Source organism: Thrips palmi, unplaced genomic scaffold (genome assembly GCF_012932325.1).
Source record: "Thrips palmi isolate BJ-2018 unplaced genomic scaffold, TpBJ-2018v1 HiC_scaffold_6, whole genome shotgun sequence".
NCBI classification, from domain to species: Eukaryota; Metazoa; Arthropoda; class Insecta; order Thysanoptera; family Thripidae; genus Thrips; species Thrips palmi.
The window spans coordinates 734,751-758,691 of NW_023144633.1; the positions used below are offsets into that span (position 1 = coordinate 734,751).

General features: G+C 47.6%; 5 protein-coding genes across 14 annotated transcripts in view; 3 read left to right on the plus strand and 2 right to left on the minus strand.

The window, feature by feature from the left end:
- LOC117651910 (A-kinase anchor protein 1, mitochondrial) overlaps window positions 1-12,278 on the plus strand; it is a 32,691-nt gene extending 20,413 nt beyond the window's left edge. For 5 of the 6 annotated variants that reach the window (XM_034396468.1, XM_034396471.1, XM_034396473.1 and 2 more), the window contains 8 exons: window positions 7,248-8,107; window positions 8,194-8,473; window positions 8,553-8,692; window positions 8,770-8,947; window positions 9,032-9,244; window positions 9,333-9,472; window positions 9,959-9,979; window positions 10,544-12,278. In XM_034396468.1, coding sequence (XP_034252359.1) covers window positions 7,280-8,107; window positions 8,194-8,473; window positions 8,553-8,692; window positions 8,770-8,947; window positions 9,032-9,244; window positions 9,333-9,472; window positions 9,959-9,979; window positions 10,544-10,786 — 2,043 coding nt within the window. In that variant the 5' untranslated portion in view covers window positions 7,248-7,279 and the 3' untranslated portion in view covers window positions 10,787-12,278. The remainder of the gene's footprint in view (window positions 1-7,247; window positions 8,108-8,193; window positions 8,474-8,552; window positions 8,693-8,769; window positions 8,948-9,031; window positions 9,245-9,332; window positions 9,473-9,958; window positions 9,980-10,543) is intronic. The other variant, XM_034396474.1, reaches the window with a different exon arrangement.
- Window positions 12,279-12,579: 301 nt separating this feature from the next.
- LOC117651911 (membrane-associated tyrosine- and threonine-specific cdc2-inhibitory kinase) lies at window positions 12,580-18,134 on the plus strand. Of its 2 annotated transcripts, none has more exons than XM_034396475.1 (10): window positions 12,580-12,863; window positions 13,188-13,305; window positions 13,732-13,918; window positions 13,998-14,199; window positions 14,277-14,399; window positions 14,498-14,705; window positions 14,787-14,944; window positions 15,411-15,642; window positions 15,732-15,864; window positions 15,955-18,134. In XM_034396475.1, exons 1-10 carry the CDS (start codon window positions 12,765-12,767, stop codon window positions 16,346-16,348), a joined length of 1,854 nt encoding a protein of 617 aa, XP_034252366.1. In that variant the 5' UTR covers window positions 12,580-12,764; the 3' UTR covers window positions 16,349-18,134. The 2 variants fall into 2 exon arrangements, with proteins under 2 accessions (XP_034252366.1, XP_034252367.1); XM_034396476.1 differs by having other exon boundaries at window positions 12,582-12,863; window positions 15,480-15,642.
- Window positions 18,135-18,243: 109 nt separating this feature from the next.
- LOC117651914 (DNA excision repair protein ERCC-8-like) lies at window positions 18,244-19,919 on the minus strand. 4 transcript variants are annotated; one of them, XM_034396483.1, is made up of 4 exons: window positions 19,830-19,919; window positions 19,462-19,651; window positions 19,078-19,385; window positions 18,244-19,002 (listed from the first exon to the last, which is right to left on the minus strand). In XM_034396483.1, the coding sequence occupies exons 2-4, from the start codon at window positions 19,629-19,631 to the stop codon at window positions 18,275-18,277; spliced, it is 1,206 nt and encodes a 401-aa protein (XP_034252374.1). In that variant the 5' UTR covers window positions 19,632-19,651; window positions 19,830-19,919; the 3' UTR covers window positions 18,244-18,274. The 4 variants fall into 4 exon arrangements, with proteins under 4 accessions (XP_034252374.1, XP_034252375.1, XP_034252373.1 ...); XM_034396484.1 differs by having other exon boundaries at window positions 19,462-19,632; window positions 19,728-19,905; XM_034396482.1 differs by having other exon boundaries at window positions 19,728-19,904.
- Window positions 19,920-20,046: 127 nt separating this feature from the next.
- Window positions 20,047-21,549, plus strand: LOC117651916 (3-hydroxyacyl-CoA dehydrogenase type-2). Its single transcript, XM_034396486.1, has 5 exons — window positions 20,047-20,254; window positions 20,358-20,519; window positions 20,595-20,759; window positions 20,850-21,087; window positions 21,171-21,549. The coding sequence occupies exons 1-5, from the start codon at window positions 20,246-20,248 to the stop codon at window positions 21,359-21,361; spliced, it is 765 nt and encodes a 254-aa protein (XP_034252377.1). The 5' UTR covers window positions 20,047-20,245; the 3' UTR covers window positions 21,362-21,549.
- An 81-nt stretch (window positions 21,550-21,630) lies between these two features.
- Window positions 21,631-23,677, minus strand: LOC117651915. The gene is made up of 4 exons (XM_034396485.1): window positions 23,067-23,677; window positions 22,520-22,762; window positions 22,163-22,224; window positions 21,631-22,080 (listed from the first exon to the last, which is right to left on the minus strand). Exons 1-4 carry the CDS (start codon window positions 23,530-23,532, stop codon window positions 21,883-21,885), a joined length of 969 nt encoding a protein of 322 aa, XP_034252376.1. The 5' UTR covers window positions 23,533-23,677; the 3' UTR covers window positions 21,631-21,882.
- Window positions 23,678-23,941: the final 264 nt, after the last annotated feature.

Here is a 23,941-nt window from a genome sequence, read left to right on the forward strand (position 1 = left end):
ACTCGCCCCCCCCCCCCCTCTCTGTCCATTTCTCCGTACTGAGCCCCCTCCCCTGGCCTTTTGCCCTTTCGTGGCCTCACTGCGAAAGACGCAGCCGCTTCCGAGAACGACGGGACTTGCTGGGTTGGCAATTACCTGCCGATGTCGCGTCGGGGTTTTGGTTGGTTTCCTCGGTTTTGCGAAACGTGGCTCCGGCCGGGGGAAGGCGCGTGGCGGCGGTGCGTGCCCGCAGTTCGCGACGCAGGGTCGTCGTCGTGGTGGTCAGGCCGTGAGACGTGTGCCCCTGGGCCCCCCTGGGCCCGCCCCCTCCTTCTAATTCGAGCGCCGGCCGTGTTGCCAGACAAGCGGAAGGCACCGCGAGGGTCTACGAGGGTCCCGCCAGCCAGGGGGACGCGGTGGGGCCCGCCAGGGGGGCCGAGGACTCGCCGAGGACTCGGTGGACTGGGCAGGTGCGGGCGGGCACGTGTGTCGAGCGTCCTGGGACGTCCCGGGGGTGGCTGGCCGCCTTGCTGCCGGCGGCGCTGGGGAAGCAGGCGAAGCTGTGCGTCTCCTCGAGGTTCGAGGCAAACGCTGCAAATGCGGGAGTTTCCGCGCACCGAGCGTCTTGACGAAACGCGTCCTTGGCGTGATCGCGAAGGGCCCTCGGCAGGTAGCCGGCATCCTCCTCTCCTCTCCCCCCTCTCCCTCCTCCACCTCCTCGGACGAGGCGAGTCCCTTGTCCTGGCTGGCTGCGCGTCTGACCGGCTCGGTCGGAGACCGGCGGCCTGCCGGGCTGCCTGATCGTCTGTGCGGCATGCTGACCCAAATATACCCCCCCTCTGCCTGCCTCCCGGCGGAGCCTACCACCAGCTTTGTTCTTCTCTCTCACTCGCCCATTTCGAAATAAAATGACGAAGAGGGAAGCGGGTGCTGCAGGAGCCGGTGGATACACACGCCACTTGGGCACCTGGATCCCCCCTCCTTTTTCCTCCAAATCGCACCTTCGCGCAGACGTCCCTTTCTTGCGTGCTAGGTAGCGAGGCCTCCTTTATCTCCTTCCTTGTAGAGCGGGGATTCACCTGCACTGCTTGCACTGAGCCGCCATCGCCCTACCCTGTAGGAAACTGCCTGTATGGCTGGTTTGTTTTTCGCGATGGTCGAAGATGCTCTGTTACTCTGGAACTGGGGAGGGGACTTTCCGCATGATGATGCTGTGACCTTGAGGTCTTCGTGATTTCGGTCCTGCAGTGCTGATGGTTTGATAAATGGTTAATTTAAGATATTTTAAGATAATTTTTAATATATTTAAGATATGAGCCCTGGTTCACCATATGATGATGCTGTGACCTTGATGTCTTCGTGATTTTGGTCCTGCAGTGCTGATGGTTTCATGTATAATTTAAGATATGTTATTGAGCTGTTGGTTTTAAGTGCAGCTTGGAATGGTTCGCCATATGATGATGATGTGACCTTGATGTCTTCGTGATTTCGGTCCTGCAGTGCTGATGGTTTGATAAACGAAATAAAGAAATAAGCCCTGAAGTGGTTCACCATATGATGATGTTGTGACCTTGATGTCTTCGTGATTTCGGTCCTGCAGTGCTGATGGTTTGATAAACGAAATAAAGAAATAAGCCCTGAAGTGGTTCTCACCGGTTGGTTCACCATATGATGATAATGCGACCTTGATGTCTTCGTGATTTTGGTCCTGCAGTGCTGATGGTGTACATTTAATAAATAAACCCTCAAGTGGTTCACCATATGTTGTGACCGTGATGTCTTCCTGATTTCGGTCGTGCAGTACGTACTGTCTGTTCGCGCTAGCTGTACCACCAGCATGTTCACTGGTTGTTTGCTCGACGGAAAACATCAACTGATTAGGAACGTTTGCTCAAGCCGTTCCTTTTAACTGCCTTCTAAGACCAGTACATTTTCCTGGTACCCATTTCTGGGGTTGAAGGGATGCCGTCGGGAGCACTCAGCTCATTGTCCCTACATCGGGATTTTGTTTACGGTGTGCCCAGGTTGGATTTCCAAAATGTAGTAACTTGCAAAGGAAGGTTAGGTTCCACAAGGGTCGTTCCATCTGTCAAAACGGCCGCGGGCTGCTCGCCGTGCGAGAGGCTACGCGAAGGCTGGGCTTGCCAGGTTGTTGGGGCGGCATTCCAGCGTTGCCCCTTTCACCCCGTGCAGTACACTGTCTCGCCTGTTTTTGCCCTTGGTGCGTAGACACGAACACACACACAGTGGCGCACATTGGGCAGAGTTGGCCCCCCTGGCGCGCCCTGGCGTGCGATCGAACTCATGAACTGCGCAGTGAAACGGGCTGGCAGTCACGCCAAGCTCGTGTCCGTGTGCGCCCGCCCACACTCACACATGCACAGGCTGGCCTAGCGGCCTAGCAAAAGGATGCCGGCGGCCCCCGGTCGGTTTACACGCGTGGTTGTTTTGGTTTATTTTTGCGCGCCGCTGCCGGTGTTCGAACCTCGGCTCCTCGTGAATGGGTGGGCGGCGCACACGCTCGCACGCCCGTGCGTCCCAAGGACGGCGCCCCGCCGCGCTGTCTCTCTCGCACCCGATAGGGAGGCGACGGTTTTGTGGGTGTCTGGCCAAAACGTCAAGGGGTCGTCATCGGCTCCAGTCTGAGCCGACCCGCGAGGAAAGGTGCTGAACTGTCACGTCGCGTCCATTACCACGAAAGTCTCTCTAGTTGATCGTTTTGTCGCCACTGGTGTAGTGGCGAATGGCAGGGGACTGCCCGGAAGTGTTGATGACCTACCGCCAGTGCGGCTAGCGCGCCCAGGCGTGGGGGGACTGACTGACATTGGTGGAGGTCGCGCCGGGTGTCGTGCAGTGTCACTACACTGGCAGCGCCCTGCAGTGCTGCACGCGGCTCGCGGTGCACGCCAACTACCGCTGCGTTTTGGAGAGGCGCCACTGGCTGCTCTTGCAGGCCGCCCCGGGGCGTGTGCCCTTGCGGTACGCCTGCGCCCAGTGGGCCAGAAGACCGGTGGAGGCGGCCTAAACTCTAGACGCGTTTTGAGCTCCAGAGTCGCTAACAGGACTCGAACCGAACCTGTGATCCCACCAATTCGAAGAGCAGCCAAGAAAGTTGGCTTGTTGCGGTTCCCGTCATGACAGCGGCCTAATGTTTTTGTTTGTTTGTGTGTTCTTTAGGTGAGGCTTCGCTCGCGCGGTTCGAGGAGGACTGCTTGTCGTCGCTGGATGGCGTAACTAGGGGTGAAATGGACCTCGGGTCTGCCTCTGTTTTGAGCTCCAGAGTGTGGAATTTGGGCCGCCTGCGCCGGTCTTCTGGCAAATCGACCGTGCCCGGGGGAGGCTCTTTAGTGGCGACACGTGGCGACTTTGTTTTTGTTGTTTTGATATTTTGATCTGGCGCTGACCCGCTACTCCCCCTCCCCCCTCACTCTGCGTCTTCGGCTTCCGTGTCAAGGTCCTGAAGGCCCTACACCGCGACGCGCGCTTCGCGTCCGCCTCGCCGTGCCCTCGATTGTGTTTGTGTGTAGCCGGGCTGCCCCCCCCCCCCCGCGCCTGTCTAGTGCGAGGCAGAGTCGCCATCGATGTTTTAGTTCGACCCCGTTTCGACACACATGCGGAAAATGCACACGCGGTCGATGATAGCGGGGTCGTCTACGTGGTGGCGTTACGCCGCGTTTCGCGTGCGGCCCGATGGCGCACAGTGGGCCAGAAGGCCGGTGGAGGCGGCCGAAATTCCAGACGCGCTTCGAGCTCCAGAGTCGCTCAATGAGACTTGAGCCGAACGTGTGACCCCACCAATGGATTCCTCGTTCGGAGAGCAATCCCGTTGGTGGGGTCACACGTTCGGTTCGAGTCTCATGGAGCGACTCTGGAGCTCAAAACGCGTCTAGAGTTTTGTCCGCCTCCACCGGTCTTCTGGCCCACTGTCCGCGGCCCTCGAAAATGAATGGCAGCGGAGCCACTCTTTCCATCGCGGTGAAAATACTCGACGGAGGGTTTATCTAATCGAGAGCGTCTCCTGCCCGACGCGCGGCGCCCGCGACTCTGGCCGCGCGGCTCGCAGGGCAAAATAAAGCCCCGCGTTGTGGCGCCGCTAGATTTGGGCGTTTACTCTTGGCGGTGTGTGTACGCGGTGAACGAACCGCGCCCCGCGTCTGCAGTGTGGTGGCCACGGTGCACCGCAGTGCCACGCCACGGAGGCGGCCGGCCTAGGCTGGCCGGGGCGTCGCGACGTTGTCACGTGTGTGCCGGCACTGCAAGGCACTGCAAGGCACTGTGCCCCCCACCCCGTGTTCTATCCCCGTGCAACGACTGCACCGCACGCATCTATCCCCCCTCCCCCTCTCTCTCTATCGGGCTCGTCGATAGATGGGCCCGCTGCTGCACCGCCGCGCTGCGCTGAAACTGCGACGGCTCAAGTGTCTGCAAAGCGGCCCCGCGATTTCACCCGCGAGTGTGACGTCAATCCGAAATGGGCCAATCGCTTTCCTGCACTCCGGCCGGGGTCCAGCCAGGACTCCAGCGTACAGAGCCTCCAGACTCCAGACACAAGGGCCAGTCAGTGGACCGGTCCGGCCCCGCCCCTGCCCGAGGAACTCCGGCAGCCCGCCCAGCCCGCCCAGCCCGCCCAGCCGGGGCAGATACGCGGCCCGATAGTGTAGTGGCGCTGGAGGTTGACGGACTGTCCGAATCGCGGATCCTGCACAGTGGGCCAGAAGACCGGTGGAGGCGGCCAAAACTCTAGACGCGTTTTGAGCTCCAGAGTCGCTCAACAGGACTCGAACCAAACGTGTGACCCCACCAATGGATTCCTCGATCGGAGAGCAATCCATTGGTGGGGTATCACGGTCGGTTCGAGTCCCATTTAGTGACTCTGGAGCTCAAAACGCGTCTGGGATTCTGACCGCCTCCACTGGTCTTCTGGCCCACTGTGCGGTGTGGCCACGGCTGTTGGCCCGGTGACGTCCTCGATGCCCTCGTGCGTGTCGAGTAGGACGCCGAGGACGCGGCGGGACCTCGACGCCCCCGCCAAGCCTCGCCGCCCTGCTGTCCTTGGGGGAAGTCCTTGACCCCCCCCCCACCCCTTTGTCCCGCAGCTTGAAAACCCCCGCCGCCTTTTTGATCGCGCTCCTGTTTCTTCTGGTGGTGTGGGGCAATGTGTGTTTACGAGCAGAGCAAAGTTTTGGACTTGGCCGCGCCGCGCAGCGCGCTGTGCCCCGCCCGCCGAGTCCCGTCGCCCGCCACACTTTCCGATCGGCTGACACACTTTTCCAGATCGGAGCATTGCCTCATGCCCGTCAAGCTCCACCCCAGGCCCAGGCCGCCCGCCGCCCCAGGCTCCGGGCCCAGCTCCGGGCCACTCGGTCGGGCCAAGCCCGCGTCGCGGCGTTTGGGGATTTCGATTAAAATTGGATCGTTTTGGGACGGTGGCCTGCAGCCGCGTCCTGCCGGCCCGAGCGCTGCGCCTCGCGCCTCGGACGCACCGCAAAGGAGATGCGGCTCAAGGTGCAACGAGCTCGCATTTGCATGCCGTACCGCCGCGTCTCTCAAAAAGACTTTCCCATTTTAACCATTTATAAACTTTTTGAAGAGTTTTTTTTTTTTTTTTTTTTGGAATGAGTGGTTGCGACGCAAAGGGCCTGCCTCCGGACTGAAGGCGCACCTAACCGGAGGCCTGCCGCCCGCCAGAACTGGTTCTGTGCTCTCGCCCCCCCCCCCCTCACTCCTCTCCCCTTTCCATTCCCCTTCAAATCCAAGGCGGGTGGCTATGCCCTGGCTACGCCTGCCGCGCCTCGGCCCGTCTACGTTTGCCTTCATCGGGCCGCGGCGCCGAGGCGAGCCTTGACGCCGCACAGTGGGCCAGAAGACCGGTGGAGGCGGCCAAAACTCTAGACGCGCGTTTTGGGCTCCAGAGTCGCTAAATGGGACTCGAACCGAACGTGTGACCCCACCAATGGATTCCTCGTTCGGAGAGCCATTCATTGGTGGGGTCACACGTTCGGTTCGAGGCCCATCTAGCGAAGCTGGAGCTCAAAACGCGTCTAGAGTTTTGGCCGCCTCCGCCAGCCTTCTGGCCCACTGTGCGCCGAGCCCGGGCTTCGGGGCGCGTGGCTGCGCGTGGAGTGGACACGGCCCGCGGCGTCCATCAGGCCGTCGACTTGGCGCTTGAGTGCGCCTTGCGCGTGCAGTCGGCGGGTCTGGCGGCGCTGCGGACTGATTCTGTCTCTCTCGCACCTCCAGGGGAAGCCCCATGCCCCAGCCTCGCGACTCGCGGTGGGCTCGCGGAAGCGTTTGACACATGCCGGCCGGCGCACGCCGCTCGCGCGTTCGTTTATTCGCGGCCCGTCCGGTTTTGTGTTATTTCGGGGGCGCCGTCGCCCTCCCCTCCCCCTCCTCGTGGGCCGCGGCGTCGCGACGCCAGGGCGCGACTCTTCGCCGCGATGTGGGCCTGGACGGCGGCGGTGTGGATGGCCGATTGTCTGGGCTGACCGGGTCGACCGCCACGCCGACTGATCCCGTCGCGCTGTCTCTCTCGCGCCTACAGGGGACGCCCCGTGAGTGCGACGGAGACGGAGCGACGAAAGCGACTCTCGGAGTCAGTCTGCGGCGGGGCCAGGCGGGGCAGGACGTCGTGGACACCGGAAGGCGTGGCGCACCTTCTCGGCCGCGTGTCCGACGTGGACGTTCCGCCGTCGCCGTCGTCCTCTGGGCGTATGGCCCAGGCCGGGCCCAAACCGCGGTGCACGCAGGGCGGCGGGCGGCCGGGCCGGGTCGAGACGGTCTGGACGGGACGGTCGGGCACCTTGTGGGAACCGCGGGGAACCGAACCGGACATAGCCGATTATGGCGAGTCGGTGTCGTTTTTCCTGGAGTCGCGCTGCTTGCCTCTGCTTTATGCTGGCGTGCTGCCGCCGTGCTGCCGCGGGCGACAGGCGACTTGGCGGTGCCGGTGCCGTCCGCGGCCATCGGCCACCCTACCCTTTTGCTGAGGTGGCGGCGGCGGCGCGGCCAACTGCAGGCTCTAGAGGCGCTAAATGGGACTCAAACCGATCGTGTGATCCCTCCAACGGATTGCTCTCCGAACGAGGAATCCATTGGTGGAGTCACACGTTCGGTTGGAGTCCTGTTTAGCGACTCTGGAGCTCTGTTTTGGCCGCCTGTACCGGTCTTCTAGCCCACTGTGTTGGGTGTTGAGGCATTTTTAGGGGAAACAAACTGACACTTCCTGATCTGTGGTCTTAACGCCTGCCTGCTCTTGTCTGTTTCAGGTCCACCATTTCCGCGGTAACTTCCGCTGTGGATGTCAAGAATGGCTCCAGCCAGCACTCCTCGACAACTGTGGGTGTGGTCTTTGCCGTCACTAGTGATCCTGCTGAGTCTTGTGTGGTACAAGCGGAAAAGGAACACTCTTCGCTCTGACCCAGGAGGCACTTCAAAACTCTTGCCGGACACTGCAGAGGCGGGACATCAAGATATTGAAGAGGAGGACGAGATCCCCCTTGGTTTGCAACAGAGTGACTTGACTTGCGAGCCAGACTCGACAGTTGACCACAGGCAATTAAGTTCCGCAGACATTGCCGATTTGTTAAAAGGTGTTGAAACAACCAAGAGTGAGGACGTGGAAATAAGCGCTGTCGCTACTCCAGTTGAGGCAGTAAATCCCATTCAGGTTGCTAAGCCTCCCAAGTGTGACAACACTCTTTCATTGTCTCCTACTGGGGAGACACTATCTGTGAAGTCTTTAGAGTGTGATAATACTCTACCCTCTCCTGTTGAGGAGAAACTAGTTGCTTTGAATTGTGAGCCGTTACTCTCTGCACCTCAAGAGGTCAAGTGTGCGGAAATTATTCATCAAGAGAACAAGTCTCCTCCAGAGACAGCTCAGAAAGCTTCATCTCCCGACAAAATGAAGGATACGAAAGAAGTTGAAGCTGCGATGGCTCCTCCCAAAGAAGCTAAGGATGAGAGTAGTAAAGTATGTGCCCTGGAAGGCAAACTTGCATCCTTGGCTCTTGGATCAAGTGAGGAGCAGAGGCGTGGTGCGGAGAGGGATTCTGCCAACCACAGCCCTGTCGATGCCATGCTGGCCAGCCCATCTATGAGCAGCTATTCAGATGAGCATAGTGAGGTAAGCCTGCACTGTTAGACTAGTCACATTCCATCCGTCTTTGTTATTCTGGATCATACGGACTGTTTTTTATGCTCCTTTTTCAGGGCTCCAGCGACAGTGGCAAGGGGTGCAGTGACGTAGCGTCTCCGCCATCAAGGACTCCTGTGGGCAGTGGTTCTCTGGCTGGTGACGCTGAAGTAGACAACAGTGTAGAATCAACCAGCAACTATTCCGTGTATGATTTCTTGCTTCCTCAGGTGCTAGTGGGACGTCTCATTGGTCGCCATGGGTCATTTGTACATGAAATAAAGTCAAAGACTAATGCTTCTGTAACAATTAAGAGACACCCAGAATCGACCAAGCAAAAGATTTGTACAATTGAAGGTGAGATTCCGCCACACTATTGGAATATTGTGCTTATTGTCATAACATGAAGTACTAATTGTTTTTTCTCTAATTTTAGGAACTACAGCAGACATAGACAATGCTTTAACTATGATCCGACAACGGTTTCCGATTAACAAGTACCCCAATATTACATTAGATCAGATTTCCCTAGCACCAACACCAACAACGTTTCCCTTGGTTCCAGATTTCTGTCAAGTAGGTCCTTGGTCTATTCAGAATCTTTTGAATTACAATTGTATGTCAGAAGCTTATGTCACTGTTTCTTTATTCAGCTGCATCTCGTTGAGGGTGTGAACAATGAGGTGATGATCTCAAGCTTGGTGTCACCTGCACACATGTTCGTACAGCAGCCATACCATCCATCATATCAATTCCTTCAGCGACTTAATCATATGATGAATTCTATTTATGCCAATGTGGACGCTCCAAATCTTCCAGATCCTATTGAAGGTATTATTGGTTGCATGTCTGCTTTAATTTTGTCATCTTACAAACATTTTTTTATAGCAGTTCTTTATTTTTACTTTTCTCTAGCTGGCAATATTTGTGTGGCACCTGCTGTTGACGGCTGGTACAGAGCCCAAGTAGTTTCAACCAATGAAGAATCCCAGACTAGTGAAATTAAATTTGTAGATTATGGTGGCTATATGCCAGTGGGCAATTCAGTCTTAAGACAAATCCGGCAAGACTTTATGACACTTCCCTTCCAAGCTACTGAATGCTACCTTGCTAACATCAAACCATCAGGTAAGTTATGTATTCATTAACATGCTGCTCTGCTGCCTCCCTTTCTCCTGATGGATTCTGTTTTATTGTTATTTTTAATCAATTTCAGGTGAATCAGGGGAGTGGAGTCTGGAAGCACTTAGGATAGTTGAAGAACTTACAAGAGGACAGATGCTGCTTGCACAAGTGTACGACTATGCAGCAGACGGTGTCCCATTAATTTATCTCTACTCTTCTGTAAATTCACAGGTAAATATGGCAGCACATCTGACTTCATGTTATCCTCTGCAAATATAGTAAAATGGTGCCAATGACAGATTTTAGCATTTCTTCATATTTGTCAAGTCTACTTCAGTACCAAATAATCTAAGATACTGACTTCCAGTTTCTCAAAATTTAAGGCTCTTATACCATTTTTATCCAATTATTCATTAAAACTGTTTCACTTTCATTTTTGCTGTTATGCTGTAAGAAGTTATTGAGCTTAAGCTAAGAGTTGAAGTTCCGAATGCCCTGAGGCTTTTCAAGAGACTGGGTTGTTTCCTATCAAACCTCTGAAACTAGAACAAGTGGCCATGTCTGTTCCTTTTTTTTGTTTTCCCCGAGGCTTGCCATTTAGCTTTTTTCATTGCTGCTAAAAAATACATTTCATTCTGGAGCACTTAATTGCTTTTACAAAATTTGAATCATTTACTATGCAAGTCATATTTTGAGTTGTGTTCTTGTCCCTTGCAGCCATGGATGTATGACCCAGAGGTGAGTCATCCTGGCTTTGGAATAATTGTGATGAGGCGCATGCTTTGTTCATAACACAGCAGTTCCTTACATTTAGTTCTAAAACTGTACAATATGTATGCCATGCTTCACTAATGCTTTAGGTTATGTGTTTTTGAGAGAGACATCCTGGTTGTATGGCTCTCAAGAATTTTAACTGTTGAAAGGAATCATCACAGCTGTACACACACGTTGCATCAAATATTACAGCTTTGTCTTTCACCTTTTTCTTGCAAAATTAGTTGCTCTTTCATTTTGTTCATATAGTTGCATCTTAAAGAGCTTCTATACATCCTCCAGTCAAATTTGGCTTGCTATCTTAAAAAGGTGGAACTGCACTAGTGCTCTGGTTGCACTGAAGAATAAATTCTCTAGTTTAAGGAAACTCTTGATCCAGAAGGGTTATGGCCATGACTAGTACTCCTATTGGTGCACTTTTTTCCTCTAAACATGCTTCGACTTTCTGTATCATAATTGACTTTTGGGAAGTTCCGTAACTTTTGTACAAGCTTTGTCTTAGGGTAACTGTCTTTTTTCTGTTGCCAGGTTGTTCTCATCAATCAAGAATTGGTTGCTCGAGGAATGGCCGACTTAGACGATTCTGCAGTTCTTTCACCATCTTCTGAGGCGGCTTCTCTTGTGGTGGCCGCTAAAGCATTAGCAGCTGCTGCAGCTGGTGAACCATCCAACAGTGCCGTCAAATCTGAATCGATGGTGTCAAGTGCAACAGCAGTATGTGAAGACAAGCCAAAAGCAGTGGAATCTACATCTGAATTGGCTGCAAACTAATCATCAGCTGCTAATCTTCAGCTACTTCTTTGGCTTTACGCCTTTATGCATTGTGATTTGGTTACCTCTGCTGTGATGGCAGAGTGAACTTGTGAGCTGCATCTTGCTTGAGATATTGGAATGTTATAGTGTTATGAAGTGCCAAAATGATGCCATCGTGCTCAAGTGTAAATATTGTTAAATTACGCGAACTGATGTCATCCCATCTAAGTGCTAGGATTTATTTTGTTGTACAATTTACATGTATACATGTACAAGTCGCAAGGATCTCATCCGTGCTGGACAGACCTCCAAGATTCCAATAAAGGACAAAAGACATGTTTCCTTGCCTACTACTAAGAATATTTAGATTGTAACTTTGTTGTTGTAGTGGCTAAGATAATGTTAAGTGTGTTGGTTATGTTGTCACAATGTAGATTAGTCATTGTTCGCTCCTGTAAATTTGTGTTGATTCCTTCCGTTTTCCTTCCTCCCCTGCCCCCTTTTTCTGTATCGAACTCTGTTCCTTTGTGACTGGAGCATTAAGGACAGATGCAGATTGCTGTTAATTTATTTCTATATTGGGTTTTTACTTGCTGACATGTATAATTGTAGTTTTTCTGTTGTTTTTTTTTGTGCAACCATTGTATTTACTTGTGTGTGATGGGCGGGTTTAAAATATTTTATTGTCTTAAGATCAATCATTCACATTGTTTTGTTTTTCTTTTGTGAAAACACTTGTTAATCATGATAGAAACATATCTAGCAGCTCATTCTTGCTCTGGTACAACCTCAATTCTTAAACTCTTGCCTAATGATTTGTATTTGAGCTTACCGGCTCCATGCAACCATCTTATTGCATGCTATTTTGCTTGGTCCATGTATCATCTATCAATATCAAAGGTGTTCTTGTTTTATTTAAAAATTAAATAAAAATAGGATTTAAAAAAATTCTTTAATTAAGAATAAACATTTGTTTTTTGAGGTTTGTTTTTTAATGGATTTTTAATCTTTGGTGCCAAAGTGGTTTCAATAGCTGCTTTGGCTGAAGCTTTGGGGTGTTGCATTGTCACCGACTTCACACCATGTGTTTGCACCTTTTTTCGGTTATTGATGCACGGCTATGTATGTTCCGTAGCATTTGTTAAAAGTTTATTTCAAAAATCTAGTTTTGTAATGCTATAGTTTTGTAAATCAATGTTTCAATCCTGTCTAAATTTCTCATCTTTCTATGAATGAATTTCTACTTATGATTTTCTGTCGCTTCCATGTGTGGGTTGATTGTTCTCCCTCATTCTGAGTGTTTTCTTTTGATTGCATAATGACAGCAACTTAATTTTAAACAATCTATTAATCTTGGCTGCATTGTTTTATAGAATCTTGTGGAATTTAAAAATTACCATCAAGCTTGTTAGAATCCTAAATTCATTTTAAATGAGAGCCATCAGCACACTAGTAAAACTTTATTTTGTAAATATGAAATGTGAAAATATATTTGAACTCAGTTTCCAACGGTCTTGCTTTTAACTGTCCTTTTACCCCTTCCATCCAACCATTTTTCATTTGGATACAAGACTCCTGACACACTAGATCAATTTTTTTTTACTGTAAATGATCACTACAATCATTAACTAAACAAAAAACTTGTGGTTGCTGCTTTAGTATTTTTCCACGGAAGTAACATGAAGGCGCCCGGAACGGATTCGATCCGAATCTTCCCGCCAGCGGAAGCCGAGCTGGCTGAGCTGCGCGCCTGCGCTCCCGCGATCTGGTGGCGTGGGTCCGAACTACATCAGCGACGGCGGCGTCGCTTTCTGACGGTACCCACAATGCAAATGCCCACCAATCACGTCGTTTCTTTTTAAGTACCACAATGTGGTTGCTGTGTGGTGTGGGGGTTTTAAACGAGTGCCGTGTTATTTTCTTCTAGTCTGAGTAGTTATGTTTCTGCTACCCTTCAAGATAAAATAATTGCATCTTGTTGGTGCATAAGTGCATCATGGCTCTGAAGGAAGATTCGCTGTGTCTGGAGGGCCACGGAAGTTTGTTTGGGAATTGTTTCTCCTTCGACGCGGAGGATTCGTTTCAAAGAAAGAAGGTTTGTAGGCCATGTTGCGGAAGGTCAAATTTATGCTATAACTATGTCGCATTCAATGAAATCCATAAAAATATACCGTTGTAGTCGATTCATGTTTCTTCTATTGAGAATGCGTAATTTTGGGATGCCAGAGTGGATTGTTTATTGTCACGGAACATTGGCGACTAACCTCAAAAGAACAACAAGTGGTCGGAGGCCGGCCGGTGTAACCTTAACCCTATGTGGAAGCTGAAGCCCCATTCTTTTCAGAGTCGTATTGATTTAGTTGCGAGGTATTCCGTTCCGCGATATACATGAATCGTTTGTTGTTGTTGTTGTTGGCAGGATGTGGAGACAACAACAAAGACCCCCGTCCCTCCGAAGACGCCGGTGAAATTCTCCCCTTGGTTCAGAGTTCCAAGAGAGGCCTCTCTTGTTACTTTTAAACAAGATCGATCTAAGTGTATCCTTTTTTGTCGCCACCAGTTTTGCTTTTAACTTCTTGCTTTACATTCATAGGGATCTGGAATTTCTGCCCTTGATTTCAATGACAGCTGTTTCCTTAAATGTAAACATAAATATCAACAAACAAGGGAATAAGAAGCAGTAGGTGGGGTTTTTCTGCTGATTTTCTGTGCTTCCTATTCAAATTATTCTTGTGCTATGTACTGCCTTGATTAGAGACTGTTGTGACTTGTCTGGAACATCTGGTATTGACCCAATTAAGGCTCTAGGCTCATTTCCCATTTATGACTACCAGTAAATTTTAATGTTAAAAAAACCCTAAAAAAAACAACTAAATTTTGTAAACTTTGGTGATGTGTTGTATTTGTTTTTATGGTCATTTCACATGGTTTTCCACTAGGTTTTTCCTTAACCAGATTTGCAGGTTTGCCATTGAGTAGCTTGTATGACAGACATCGTAGGGACGTAAACTATATGCATCAGGTTTTCAAAGATGTGACTCAAGTGGGTGAAGGTCACTTTGGAAAAGTTTACAGAGTTATAAGCAAAGAAGATAACAAAGTGTATGCAGTTAAGGTTTCTAAAGAAATCTTTCACAACGAGGCTGAAAGGTAGGTCTTTTAATAAATTGGTGAGTTCTTTAACTTGCATCATATTTATAATTCTGACCCATGATTCTTGTCGGTTTAGACTTAAACGCTCTGAAGAAGTACGCAAACATGAAATGATTCCTGTGCATCAAAATTGCGTAAGACTTTACAATGCATGGGAGGAACAGGGCAGACTATTTCTATGGTTAGAGTTTTGCCAGACATCACTGGAAGCATATGCTGGTACTAATCATGAAATTAATGAAAGTAAAGTCTGGGAGATTCTCCTTGACCTCCTGTTGGTGAGTAAAAACAGTTTGATTTGAATTTATGGTGAAATGAACAAGTACCCTCTTAATTATTTTTGTGCTTTATTCAGGGTCTCAAAAATCTCCATGACAACAGGCTGGTCCATGTAGATGTTAAATTAGAGAACATCTTAATGACAGCAGAGGGTGTCTGTAAACTTGCAGACTTTGGTCTTCTTGTTGATATGAGTCAGGTAAGCTCTGCCTGTTTCTTCTCGTTCCTTCTCCTCTCTTCAATTTCTATATATTTTAAAGTTTTATTAATATGTGTGACTTTTTTAAATATTTGTAGGATGCCTTGCCACCCAAAAATGTTGTGGAAGGTGATGGGAGGTACCTTGCCCCAGAATTGTTAGATGGAGGGCCATGCACTCCAGCAGTTGATGTTTTTAGTTTAGGACTTTGTATTTTGGAACTTGCTGCTGACATTGTGATGCCTGGAGGTGGTGAAGATTGGCAAAGTCTTAGAAGAGGAGAAATACCTCTAACTAAAACAACTCGTATGTTGAACTTGACGAATAAAATTTATCCTTACCCTTTCTTCTTTGCATATAACTGCACAATTTTGTGATTCTCCACAGACCTATCAGAAGAACTTAAAAATATTATTCGAGAAATGCTGATTCCAAATCACCTGGAAAGGCCCAATGTGGACAAACTTTTGAAACAACCTCGGCTTCAACAAATGTGGTGTGAACGGCGCAAGAGGAATCCCACTGCCCAAGACCTCAAAGCTCCGGTAAGTTAGTTTCTTAATTTTTGTGTCACCCAATTTCCCCATCTCACCCCTTCAAAACTTGTACCTAGAGGGCTAGTTATGCAATGCCTTGATGTAGTCTAGTATCCTTGTATCAGTAACAGCTTTTCATAGCATTCTGGGTAATCACTTCATCAGATTTACCTTGAAGTCATTTAAAATTTTATTCATTTGTTCTCCTAATTCTTTTTATGCCAACCAATGCTTTTCATCATTTATTCTATTAGTAGCAATGCTTCCACTGTCTTGTGTATAAAGTAGAATAGCTGTTTCCCTTGATATTCTGCCAAAGAAAGTTAGTTGCTTTTGGAAATTACCCTAAGTTGATAGGGGTGGTTGTATTTTTTGAATTGGGCTTCCACTCCATTACCCCTTGATCCTTGGTGCATGCGCATTAACTGCCCCCCTTTTCATCACTAAACTTTCCCCACCCCTCGCTGTTGCACAGCACATGGCCTTGACTGGTCTTATGGCCATCCTCAACTTGCTCATCTTCCTCTTGTCTGTGCCACTGAAGATGACTGAGGTTCTTCGGAGGAAGTGTGGTCGGCCTGACAGAGTCCTGCGACGCCCCGTAGTGTCTTCCCTCTTTGGCTCCAAATCAATCATGAAGAGGCGATTGATCAATACTTCTGCTCCGAGGCCACTGTCTGGTACATGGAACATGCAAGTCTCTGATGGTGAGTCAATGCTGATAAGTCTCACAAACCTCTGATATTGTACCTGTCCCAATACCCAATAGGTAAACTTCTATTCTAATTTTTTCTAGATGAACTTGAAGTAGCAACTATCTTAAACGAAGGAAAGTTGGACATTCTTGCTAGTTCAACTCCATTCAAGCCTCCAACACCAACCAGGTCCAGAGCAATAGGGAGCCTCCTCTCCAGCCAACGCACCCTGAAGTAAGTGTGGCCACTCATTTCTCACAAGTAGAATTGATGTGTGTGACAAATACAGTTCCAAATATTATTCATTCTCTCTGGGTTTTACAGCTTTGCTTTGAACGATTCTGCATCATCAAGCTCTCCAACAAGTAGTCCCCCAACATCCCCCACATCATCAAGGTTTTTCCCGCAACTCCGCTCCACAAGCCCCTTGAACTCAGTTGGTGAGAACCCTCCTGCTTCTCCAGTGTCGATGGATGAAAGTCCTTGTGCTTCCCCAGACTTCAGTCTTCTACATCACTCCAACAGTTCCAAAGAGAGTAAAATGAACAATTCTATGCCTCATGACCTTCCAGCACACAAATCCCTCAATGGATCTGTTGCGTCACTTGGAAGAATGGGGAGAAATCTTCTTCACTCTTTCAACACATCTGAAGATTCAGATGATGAAAAAGTACAGAAGAAAAAAGAGAAAAAAAGAAAAGAGAAAAAGCGCAGATAATCACTCAAACTTGTTTCTCTTTCACTTGTTTCAGTTTTGTTAAAAATCAAGTTTTCTTTTCTTGAAAAAAGTTGTTAAATTTATAACTCAAAAGATTCTTTTAATTGGTGTTACAAAGTAACTCTATGAAGCAAATGCTCATGGTTTAAAATTTCTATTGTCCTTCAGCCCAAGCAATGCTTGGAAAATTGATTCCTTGTTTTTCTGTGCCTTAGATTCTTTTGTCCCTTACATTTTCTGTCATTATGTCTCTATCCTGAGTTAAATTAACTGCATGTACAGAGGATAGTGTTTTTTATCATTTAATTTTGTGACTATATTTATGCTTATGCATCATGATTTGGATATATTTGTATTTACAAGTATGTAAAACTTTCCACCACTGCTCACAATCAGAAGTGAGCGAGTGTGTGTGTTAATTCTGTTCTTTCTATTCTGTTTTGTTGGGAGGGGGGAGGGGGGGACATGTATTCAGCACTGGAGCAGTTAGTGGTGAAGCTGTAAAAATGTTTTGTATCATAATCAGAATTCTTTCTATATTGTTCTTCAAAGAATTAAATTAATATAGAATGGTGTTAAATTATCTGTGACATATTTTTGTACTATATGTTAAATTTATTTTTACGGCTGTTATATCTGCTCTGTCTGCAGCAATAGTGATAAACTTTTCGGCTGTGATGGTGCTCCATTTAATTTCGATGATGCAGACCTTAGTGTTTGATTCAAGTCTGAACATCAAATTTGGGAACCTGGAGCAAAGAAAAGAAACTACTAGCTATGGAGGTTTCACACTGTTGCCTCTCTTGAATTCTTTGTTCAAGATTAAACCAAAACCTCTGGATTTGTTTTTATTCTCTTTATTATTATCTAATTAAATTGACTGGGGGAACAGGAGATTGCATCTACAGATTGTCTTACTTTGATAACATTGAAGATTCTGTGATTTAAGATAAATTAAAATTTATTTGTATTTCCATACCTTTGCTACATCAAATATGGACATTAATTTTTGGACTGTTCCTGGCCAGAGACGCAGGCAAGTAACCAGGCCTTTTTCAGCCAACAGTCACAGATCTCCCATCTTTCATCAGTTTTGAATCTCCCATTTTGTCCCTAGTCATTGAGGGTTGAGCATCTTTTGTAAACTTAGCACACACAAGTGGTGTTCCTTAACATTAAAGTTAACTATTCAAAGCAAGTGGTTGATGGTGAACAGTATTTTTAAATAGTTCTGTACATTATATTGTATTATTTTGTATTATTTTCTTCTGTACTAACTGTTGTATATGCATGTTTATGTACATATGTGTCTGTAGAGTTGTTTATTGGAAATTTTATTGTTTCGAGTGTTATCTGCAATGTGTTTGCTGGAGAAAATGTAAGGGCCACCAAGACCATCATAATCACTTCACTGCAACGTAAATTAAAAGGAATGATATGAATACTGATTCACTTTCATTTTGACCTTTTTGTGAGGGCCGTGAAGAAATGTAGGTTGTGACTGCAAATTTTGTTAAAGAACAAAATTTCTGCTGTTTTCTGCCATTGTTCTTTTTGAGAATGTGATTTTTAGTTGGAATGGTTTTTTCAACAAGTGTGATTTAGGTAACATGTGACACTTTGTTGTCGTACTTAGTCTTCATTCTCACCCCTTTCTTAAAACCTTTTTTTTTCCTCAATCAATTGAAGGTTTGTAAGGTAATTATTCTACCTTTTAGCTTATACAATTTTTGTTTTCTTTCTAGAATTGTATTGTGATCTCATTAAAATCCATTGCAAAAGAGAACACTGATAGTTTCTCCTCTCTCTCCCTCTTTTTCTCCCCTCTTACAAGAAGAATATTATTTAAAGAAATAAACAAAGATGGAATTTGGTGAAAAAATAATACACGTGCATAAACAAATCATAATACTATATTACAAATAATTAGTCTTCATCACTGCTCCAAACATCGTGAGTCACTTCATTACTGGGTCGGGATGTTCCTTTACTATAAGTCCTTTGCGTATTCAGGCTCTCCTTGTAGGCCGCTTCTTGCAAAACATCAGGAGTCCATATTAAAATGCTGCGATCATTTGCTGCGCTATACAGTTCTTGATACAGAGTATTATACTTGCATGAATTAACTTGGTTATAATGTCCTTGTAATGTTTTTACTAGTTGCCCAGATTGCACCTCATATACAAGGATTTTACCATCGGATGGGATGTATACAATTTCTTTACTAGAACTGCCTGAAACATCAAACTGGATGCTTTTACGCTTCTCAGAAGGGACAGAACCATACTCTACAGTTTCTCTCTTGCCAGAAGTCATATTCCATAGCTTTGCTTTAGCATCCCATCCAAGAGAGATTAAATAGAGTCCATTTTCAGTGAAACATAGTCCATTAACAGCACCATCATGAGACTTAAGTTTAAATTTATTATTATAGGTAACCTGACCATTATTTTGATCTAGAATTCGAAGAGCAGTATTGGCAGACCTAGCATCCCACAAGATTATTCTTCCATCACAGCCTCCTGTAACTAGTAGATACTCTTGATTAGGTGACCAGCGACATGTCAGCACTGCACTCTCATGTCCACGTAGCTCATGTGAGTATGAACCAGACTTTAAATCGACAAGTCTCACTATGCTCTCAGTACCAGCAACTGCAAAACGAAATTGCACATCAGGCCCAACCATTCATCATGCTCGTAAAGTAATCATCACTGAACAACCCATACCTGCAATTAAACATTTGGATCCTGTATTAGTTGACATGTGTATTTGAAAAATGCGACCTTCAAATTTTACTTTTTCTACAGGACGCATGTAATTGCTATCCCACACTTGTATGGTTTTATCCATACTTGCAGTAACAAAGAGACCAGAGTCTCGAGGATACCATTGGACACACTCCGTACTAAATTTGTGTGCAAATTTGTGGGTTCGCTCGATAATATGCTCAGCACTTGCTGTGAAACTTGGGGTTCCGGTAAAGTTATAAAGATCATGTATGTAAATACTACCATCGGAGCAACCAGATAGGAGGCTGCAATGAAACAAAGAGTCAGTAGCAGCAACAAGAGTTTAAAGTAAAGGCAAAATTACAATGAGAGCACACTCACTAACGACCATCCACATCCAGATCTAAGGACAAAACCCCTGAGGTGTGAATATTTTCCACATCACGATAATTGCTTAGAGTCAGATTTCGAGCCCTTCTTCCACACTCTTCAGCCATGAACTCGAGGTGTTCAATGGCACCGATTCGAATCTTTTCTAACTGACGTATCATACTGAATTAGATAATAAACACTGAAAATAAAAGTGCTTTCATTCACCTATTGACATCAGTGTCGACCATAAAGTGTCAGACAAAGACCAGACATACAAGCAGTTTTTAAGTGCGACCCAAAGGACTGAAACTAGGATCGGGTTACACAGAACAAAACAACATCATTTAAAAATGAAATAAACATCTTGTCTTGTTTACGTTTTGTTTCGTAGCGTACGTTGGCAACATGTGTTGTGGAACAGGGTTGGTCTCCGGGGAGGAAGAGACCTGCTCCCACCACGCGCCCGCGCACTACTGACAGCCGCTCCCTTCCTCCCCGGAAACAGACCCCAATGCATGTAGGTTGGCACAGTAACTTTGGTCGCGTCCGAAACTCTTAAGTTCTTCTGTTGTCTTTTGTCTTTGTTTGCTTACGGCAGGCTTATGGGAGCGACAAAGACAGAGGCCGCCGATGCAGCAGGGTTTCCGAACGCGCCTGGGAGAGGTTAAGGGTTACTGCGGTTCAATGAAACACATGTTTCGACAGTCACGCCTGTTGTTTACTCGTTGTCGTTAAGTGCCACGAACAGTCTCTGGTTTTGGTGTTAACATTTTCCTTGAAGTTCAGGACCGCCATGCTCAAAGTAACTCCCTTTGCTTTCATTCATACCGTGTTAATTTTATGTGCTTTTTTCCAATGTTTCAAATAAAATTTGAATTAAACTTGAAATTTTCCCCCATTTTTAGGGTGTCAGTGCATTTGTTACTGGGGGTGCCTCAGGTTTGGGTAGAGCAACTGTTGAACGGCTCTCAAAACAAGGTGCAAATGTCGTGTTGGCCGATCTACCAAATTCGGATGGGCCAAATGCTGCTAAAGGCTTGAAAAATGTGATTTTTGCGCCCATAGATGTAAGTGTTGACCTGTACTGACTGACCTGTACAGTTTTTCCGTCTAGTGCTCATTGATATTCTTTGTACACTCAGGTAACGCAAGAAAAAGATGTACAACAGGCTCTCGGAACGGCTGTGAATAAATTCAAAAGGCTGGATCTGGTTGTCAATTGTGCTGGCATTGGTTATGCCCAAAGAACGGTGAACTTAAAGAAGAAATCCCCTCACACCCTTAAAGATTTCCAAAGAGTCCTTGAGGTACTTATTTTATTTTTTAAAATTTAAGTTTTTGAATGTTAGTTTCTTTTTTGTAATTTCTCACAAATTTGAAAATCCTACTTATTGAAGGTGAATACACTGGGAACATTCAATGTGATAAGATTAGCAGCTGTGCACTTCCAAGCAAATGAGCCCAAAGAAGATGGAAGTCGTGGTGTGTTCGTGAACACAGCAAGCATTGCTGCGTTTGATGGCCAGGTTGGTCAGAGTGCATATTCCGCTAGTAAAGGAGCCATCACTGCCATGACCCTACCGATTGCCAGAGATTTGGGCCCAATAGGTGTAAGGGTTGTTACCATAGCTCCAGGTATGAAATTTTGTCTCCAATTTTTTGTACTTTTATTCCTAAAAAATTTACCCCATGCCTTAATCCTTTCAATGTGCTTACAGGGTTATTTGAAACACCACTACTACAAGGACTACCAGCCCCAGCCATCAACAATTTAGTCCAATATGCAGCATTCCCAGAACGCTTAGGAAAACCTGATGAATTCGCACATTTGGTGGAACATATTTTCCAAAACAGCATGCTGAACGGATGTGTCATTAGATTAGACGCAGCCATGCGAATGCCTGCTTAGGGTTTGGTATGGGGTAATTAGTGGTTTGAGGGTGGATTCGAATCTACTTGTGGCGTGTCAAAGTTTTACCAGTTTTCTTATGTAGTTTATTGATGAATTTATACGTTTTTTTTTCTGCTTACACAACTATGGTATATATGACTTTTATATTGTATACAAGAATTTGGTAATAAAATATTTTCAAACTATGTTTTGCAGTGTTCAATTAAATTTCACACGAGTGAGAGCTTGTCAAAAGGGAAATGCATGACACTTCATCAATTTCGAAATTGATTTATTAAATCGTAAAAGAGCTTTACTTTGCTAAGATTATAAAGTTACATCATTAGTTTCTACGAGATCAAGATATGAGATGAAAAGGCTCAAGCATCCGTGAATTGGTACTCGGAAACAATGTAATAATTTCATGTTACAATTAAAACAACTAGAATCACAGGCGCATAAAAGACTACAGGTAAAATCAATGAAACATATCTGGAAGGGACACAAAATTGCTCAGGGTCACATTAAAGGGGGACAGCTTATCCAGAAGATTTCTCATGCCATCCGGTATGAGTGCACTTGGGTCTACGTGCTCGTGCTCTTTTGTGCATAGAGCAAAGCCTGAATCCTGGAACTCTGGGCGGGCCATCCTCACGCAAGTCTCGCACAGGCACATTGCCCGTAGCGTCCCTAGCGCACATCATGGCTTCTATACGATGCCAGTCGCCATTCTTAAACTGTAAACAAAGTGAAAAATAACAACAATTTTTTTTGTCATAAAGGAAAGAGGTTTGATGGGAACAAAGTGAAAGTACAAACCAGAGCGGGGCATTCGTTAGGCCAGTAGATACCCTTTTGGTCGGAGAACTCATTACAGGCCTCTGGAAACCAAAAAAAAGGGAACAGTTCAAAATTCTTGCCAACAGTGAGGATTAGAAATCCCCTCCCTTTGGACAATAACACGGAGCAGAATGGTTAAAGAATAATTAAGCCTCTAGCGGGAACCTCTGCGCTGTACGCTGCAACGAGCGGGAGGCCCTGCGCGGCCTAGCCATGGCCCACATGGCCGCCACGGGGAACTCAGGGACCCGCCAACATCGGCACCGCGGCGCGTCGCCATCCCAACGGAACCATTCCCTTGATTGCATGCCAGGATCCCTTCGCTGCAATAAATACCTTGCGCACTAATGTTTCCATCGTAGAGATGCTGATCAACCAGATCATACTTCTTCCCGAAAAATAAGAACTCCATAGCCTGCAAGGAGAGGAGGCGCTCCATGCGCAGGTCTTGAATCTCTTCGAGGAAGCGCGTCTGCATCTTCTCCTCCTCCAACACGACGACCAAGTCCAACGCGGCACGGTCGTGGTTGTATTCGTCGTAGTCGTCGTCAGTGTCGTCACCCGCACCGGCATTATGGGCTGCAAAAATATACATACTAGACTGACACACGCCGCTCACGCACGACGCGTGGAGGCGGCCAAAATTCTAGACGAGTTTTGAGCTCCAGTCGTCAAATGGGACTCGAACTGAGCTTGTGACGCTACCAATGGCAGAGAGCAATCCATTGATAGGGTCACACGTCTGGTTCGAGCCCTGTTTAGCGACTCTGGAGCTCAAAACTCGTCTAGAATTTCTGCCGCCTCCACCGGCCTTCTGGCCCACTGTGCGACGGCGCGCGGCTACGACAACAACAACACAGTCAACGTGGTTCGCCACACTCACCTGAGTAACCTGTGTTTCCTCTTGAGCTGCCCGGGACCGCCCGCGGACGGGTTGCGGCCGGTGGATGAGTTGAAGCCGGGGCCCTAGTTGAAGGAGCCGGCGGAAAGGTTGAAGCAGCCGGTGGACAACGTGAAGCAGCCGGGGGACGAGTCGAATCCAGCCTCGAAGGCCTCGAAGCACAAAGATTCAACAAATGTGCAATACTTGCAGCCGAGGGATCGGTTGAGGCCGAGGGAAGGGTTGACGCCGAGGGAAGGGTTGAAGCCGAGGGAAGAGTTGAAGCCGAGGGAAGAGTTGAAGCCGAGGGAAGGGTTGACGCCAAGGGATAAGTTGACGCCGAGGGAAGGGTTGACGCCAAGGGATAAGTTGACGCCGAGGGAAGAGTTGACGCCAAGGGATAAGTCGACGCCAAGGGATAAGTCGACGCCAAGGGATAAGTCGACGCCAAGGGATAAGTTGACGCCATGGCTGCACGGGCTGCGGCTACACACTGACGGACCTGAACGACGCGAGACGAGACTGTTGAGTGCGGTGCGCGCCTCGTGCGGCTCTGTGACGCTCTGTGGCTCCGGTGGCTCCGCTGGGCTGCTGGGCACTGCCGCCTGCCGCTCATTGGCTGCCTGGCTGCTGCCTAGCCTGGCCGGCTCGCTCCCGCAGCCAGCAGTTGGCCAGCAGCGCCAGCAGACCGATCCCGAGAGTGATTAGCGTCGCTCTGTCTCTGTCGCACCTCCCTACGGGATGCCGCATGAGTGCGAGAGAGACAGAGCGACGAAAGAAAACGACGTTCGGGGTCAGTTTGCAGATCCGTTCAGATCGCAAGAAGTGCACCAAGTCGCCGCTAGTTGCTGTATTTGGCGCTCGGCTCGCGGGGGCCC

What these genes read in the sequence shown, in the direction of transcription:
- LOC117651911 (XM_034396475.1), top strand. Translation starts at nt 12,765, where the DNA reads ATGGCTCTGAAGGAAGATTCGCTGTGTCTGGAGGGCCACGGAAGTTTG. An exon ending in ATTCGTTTCAAAGAAAGAAG is followed by an intron (nt 12,864 to 13,187) that starts GTTTGTAGGCCA and finishes TGTTGTTGGCAG; the next exon opens with GATGTGGAGACAACAACAAA. An exon ending in GAACATGCAAGTCTCTGATG is followed by an intron (nt 15,643 to 15,731) that starts GTGAGTCAATGC and finishes AATTTTTTCTAG; the next exon opens with ATGAACTTGAAGTAGCAACT.
- LOC117651914 (XM_034396483.1), bottom strand. Translation starts at nt 19,631, where the DNA reads ATGATACGTCAGTTAGAAAAGATTCGAATCGGTGCCATTGAACACCTC. An exon ending in CTGGATGTGGATGGTCGTTA is followed by an intron (nt 19,386 to 19,461) that starts GTGAGTGTGCTC and finishes GTTTCATTGCAG; the next exon opens with CCTCCTATCTGGTTGCTCCG. An exon ending in ATCCAAATGTTTAATTGCAG is followed by an intron (nt 19,003 to 19,077) that starts GTATGGGTTGTT and finishes TTCGTTTTGCAG; the next exon opens with TTGCTGGTACTGAGAGCATA.
- LOC117651916 (XM_034396486.1), top strand. An exon ending in TGATTTTTGCGCCCATAGAT is followed by an intron (nt 20,520 to 20,594) that starts GTAAGTGTTGAC and finishes TTGTACACTCAG; the next exon opens with GTAACGCAAGAAAAAGATGT. An exon ending in ATTTCCAAAGAGTCCTTGAG is followed by an intron (nt 20,760 to 20,849) that starts GTACTTATTTTA and finishes TACTTATTGAAG; the next exon opens with GTGAATACACTGGGAACATT.
- LOC117651915 (XM_034396485.1), bottom strand. Translation starts at nt 23,532, where the DNA reads ATGGCGTCAACTTATCCCTTGGCGTCGACTTATCCCTTGGCGTCGACT. An exon ending in AGGAAACACAGGTTACTCAG is followed by an intron (nt 22,763 to 23,066) that starts GTGAGTGTGGCG and finishes ATATTTTTGCAG; the next exon opens with CCCATAATGCCGGTGCGGGT. An exon ending in CTAACGAATGCCCCGCTCTG is followed by an intron (nt 22,081 to 22,162) that starts GTTTGTACTTTC and finishes CTTTGTTTACAG; the next exon opens with TTTAAGAATGGCGACTGGCA.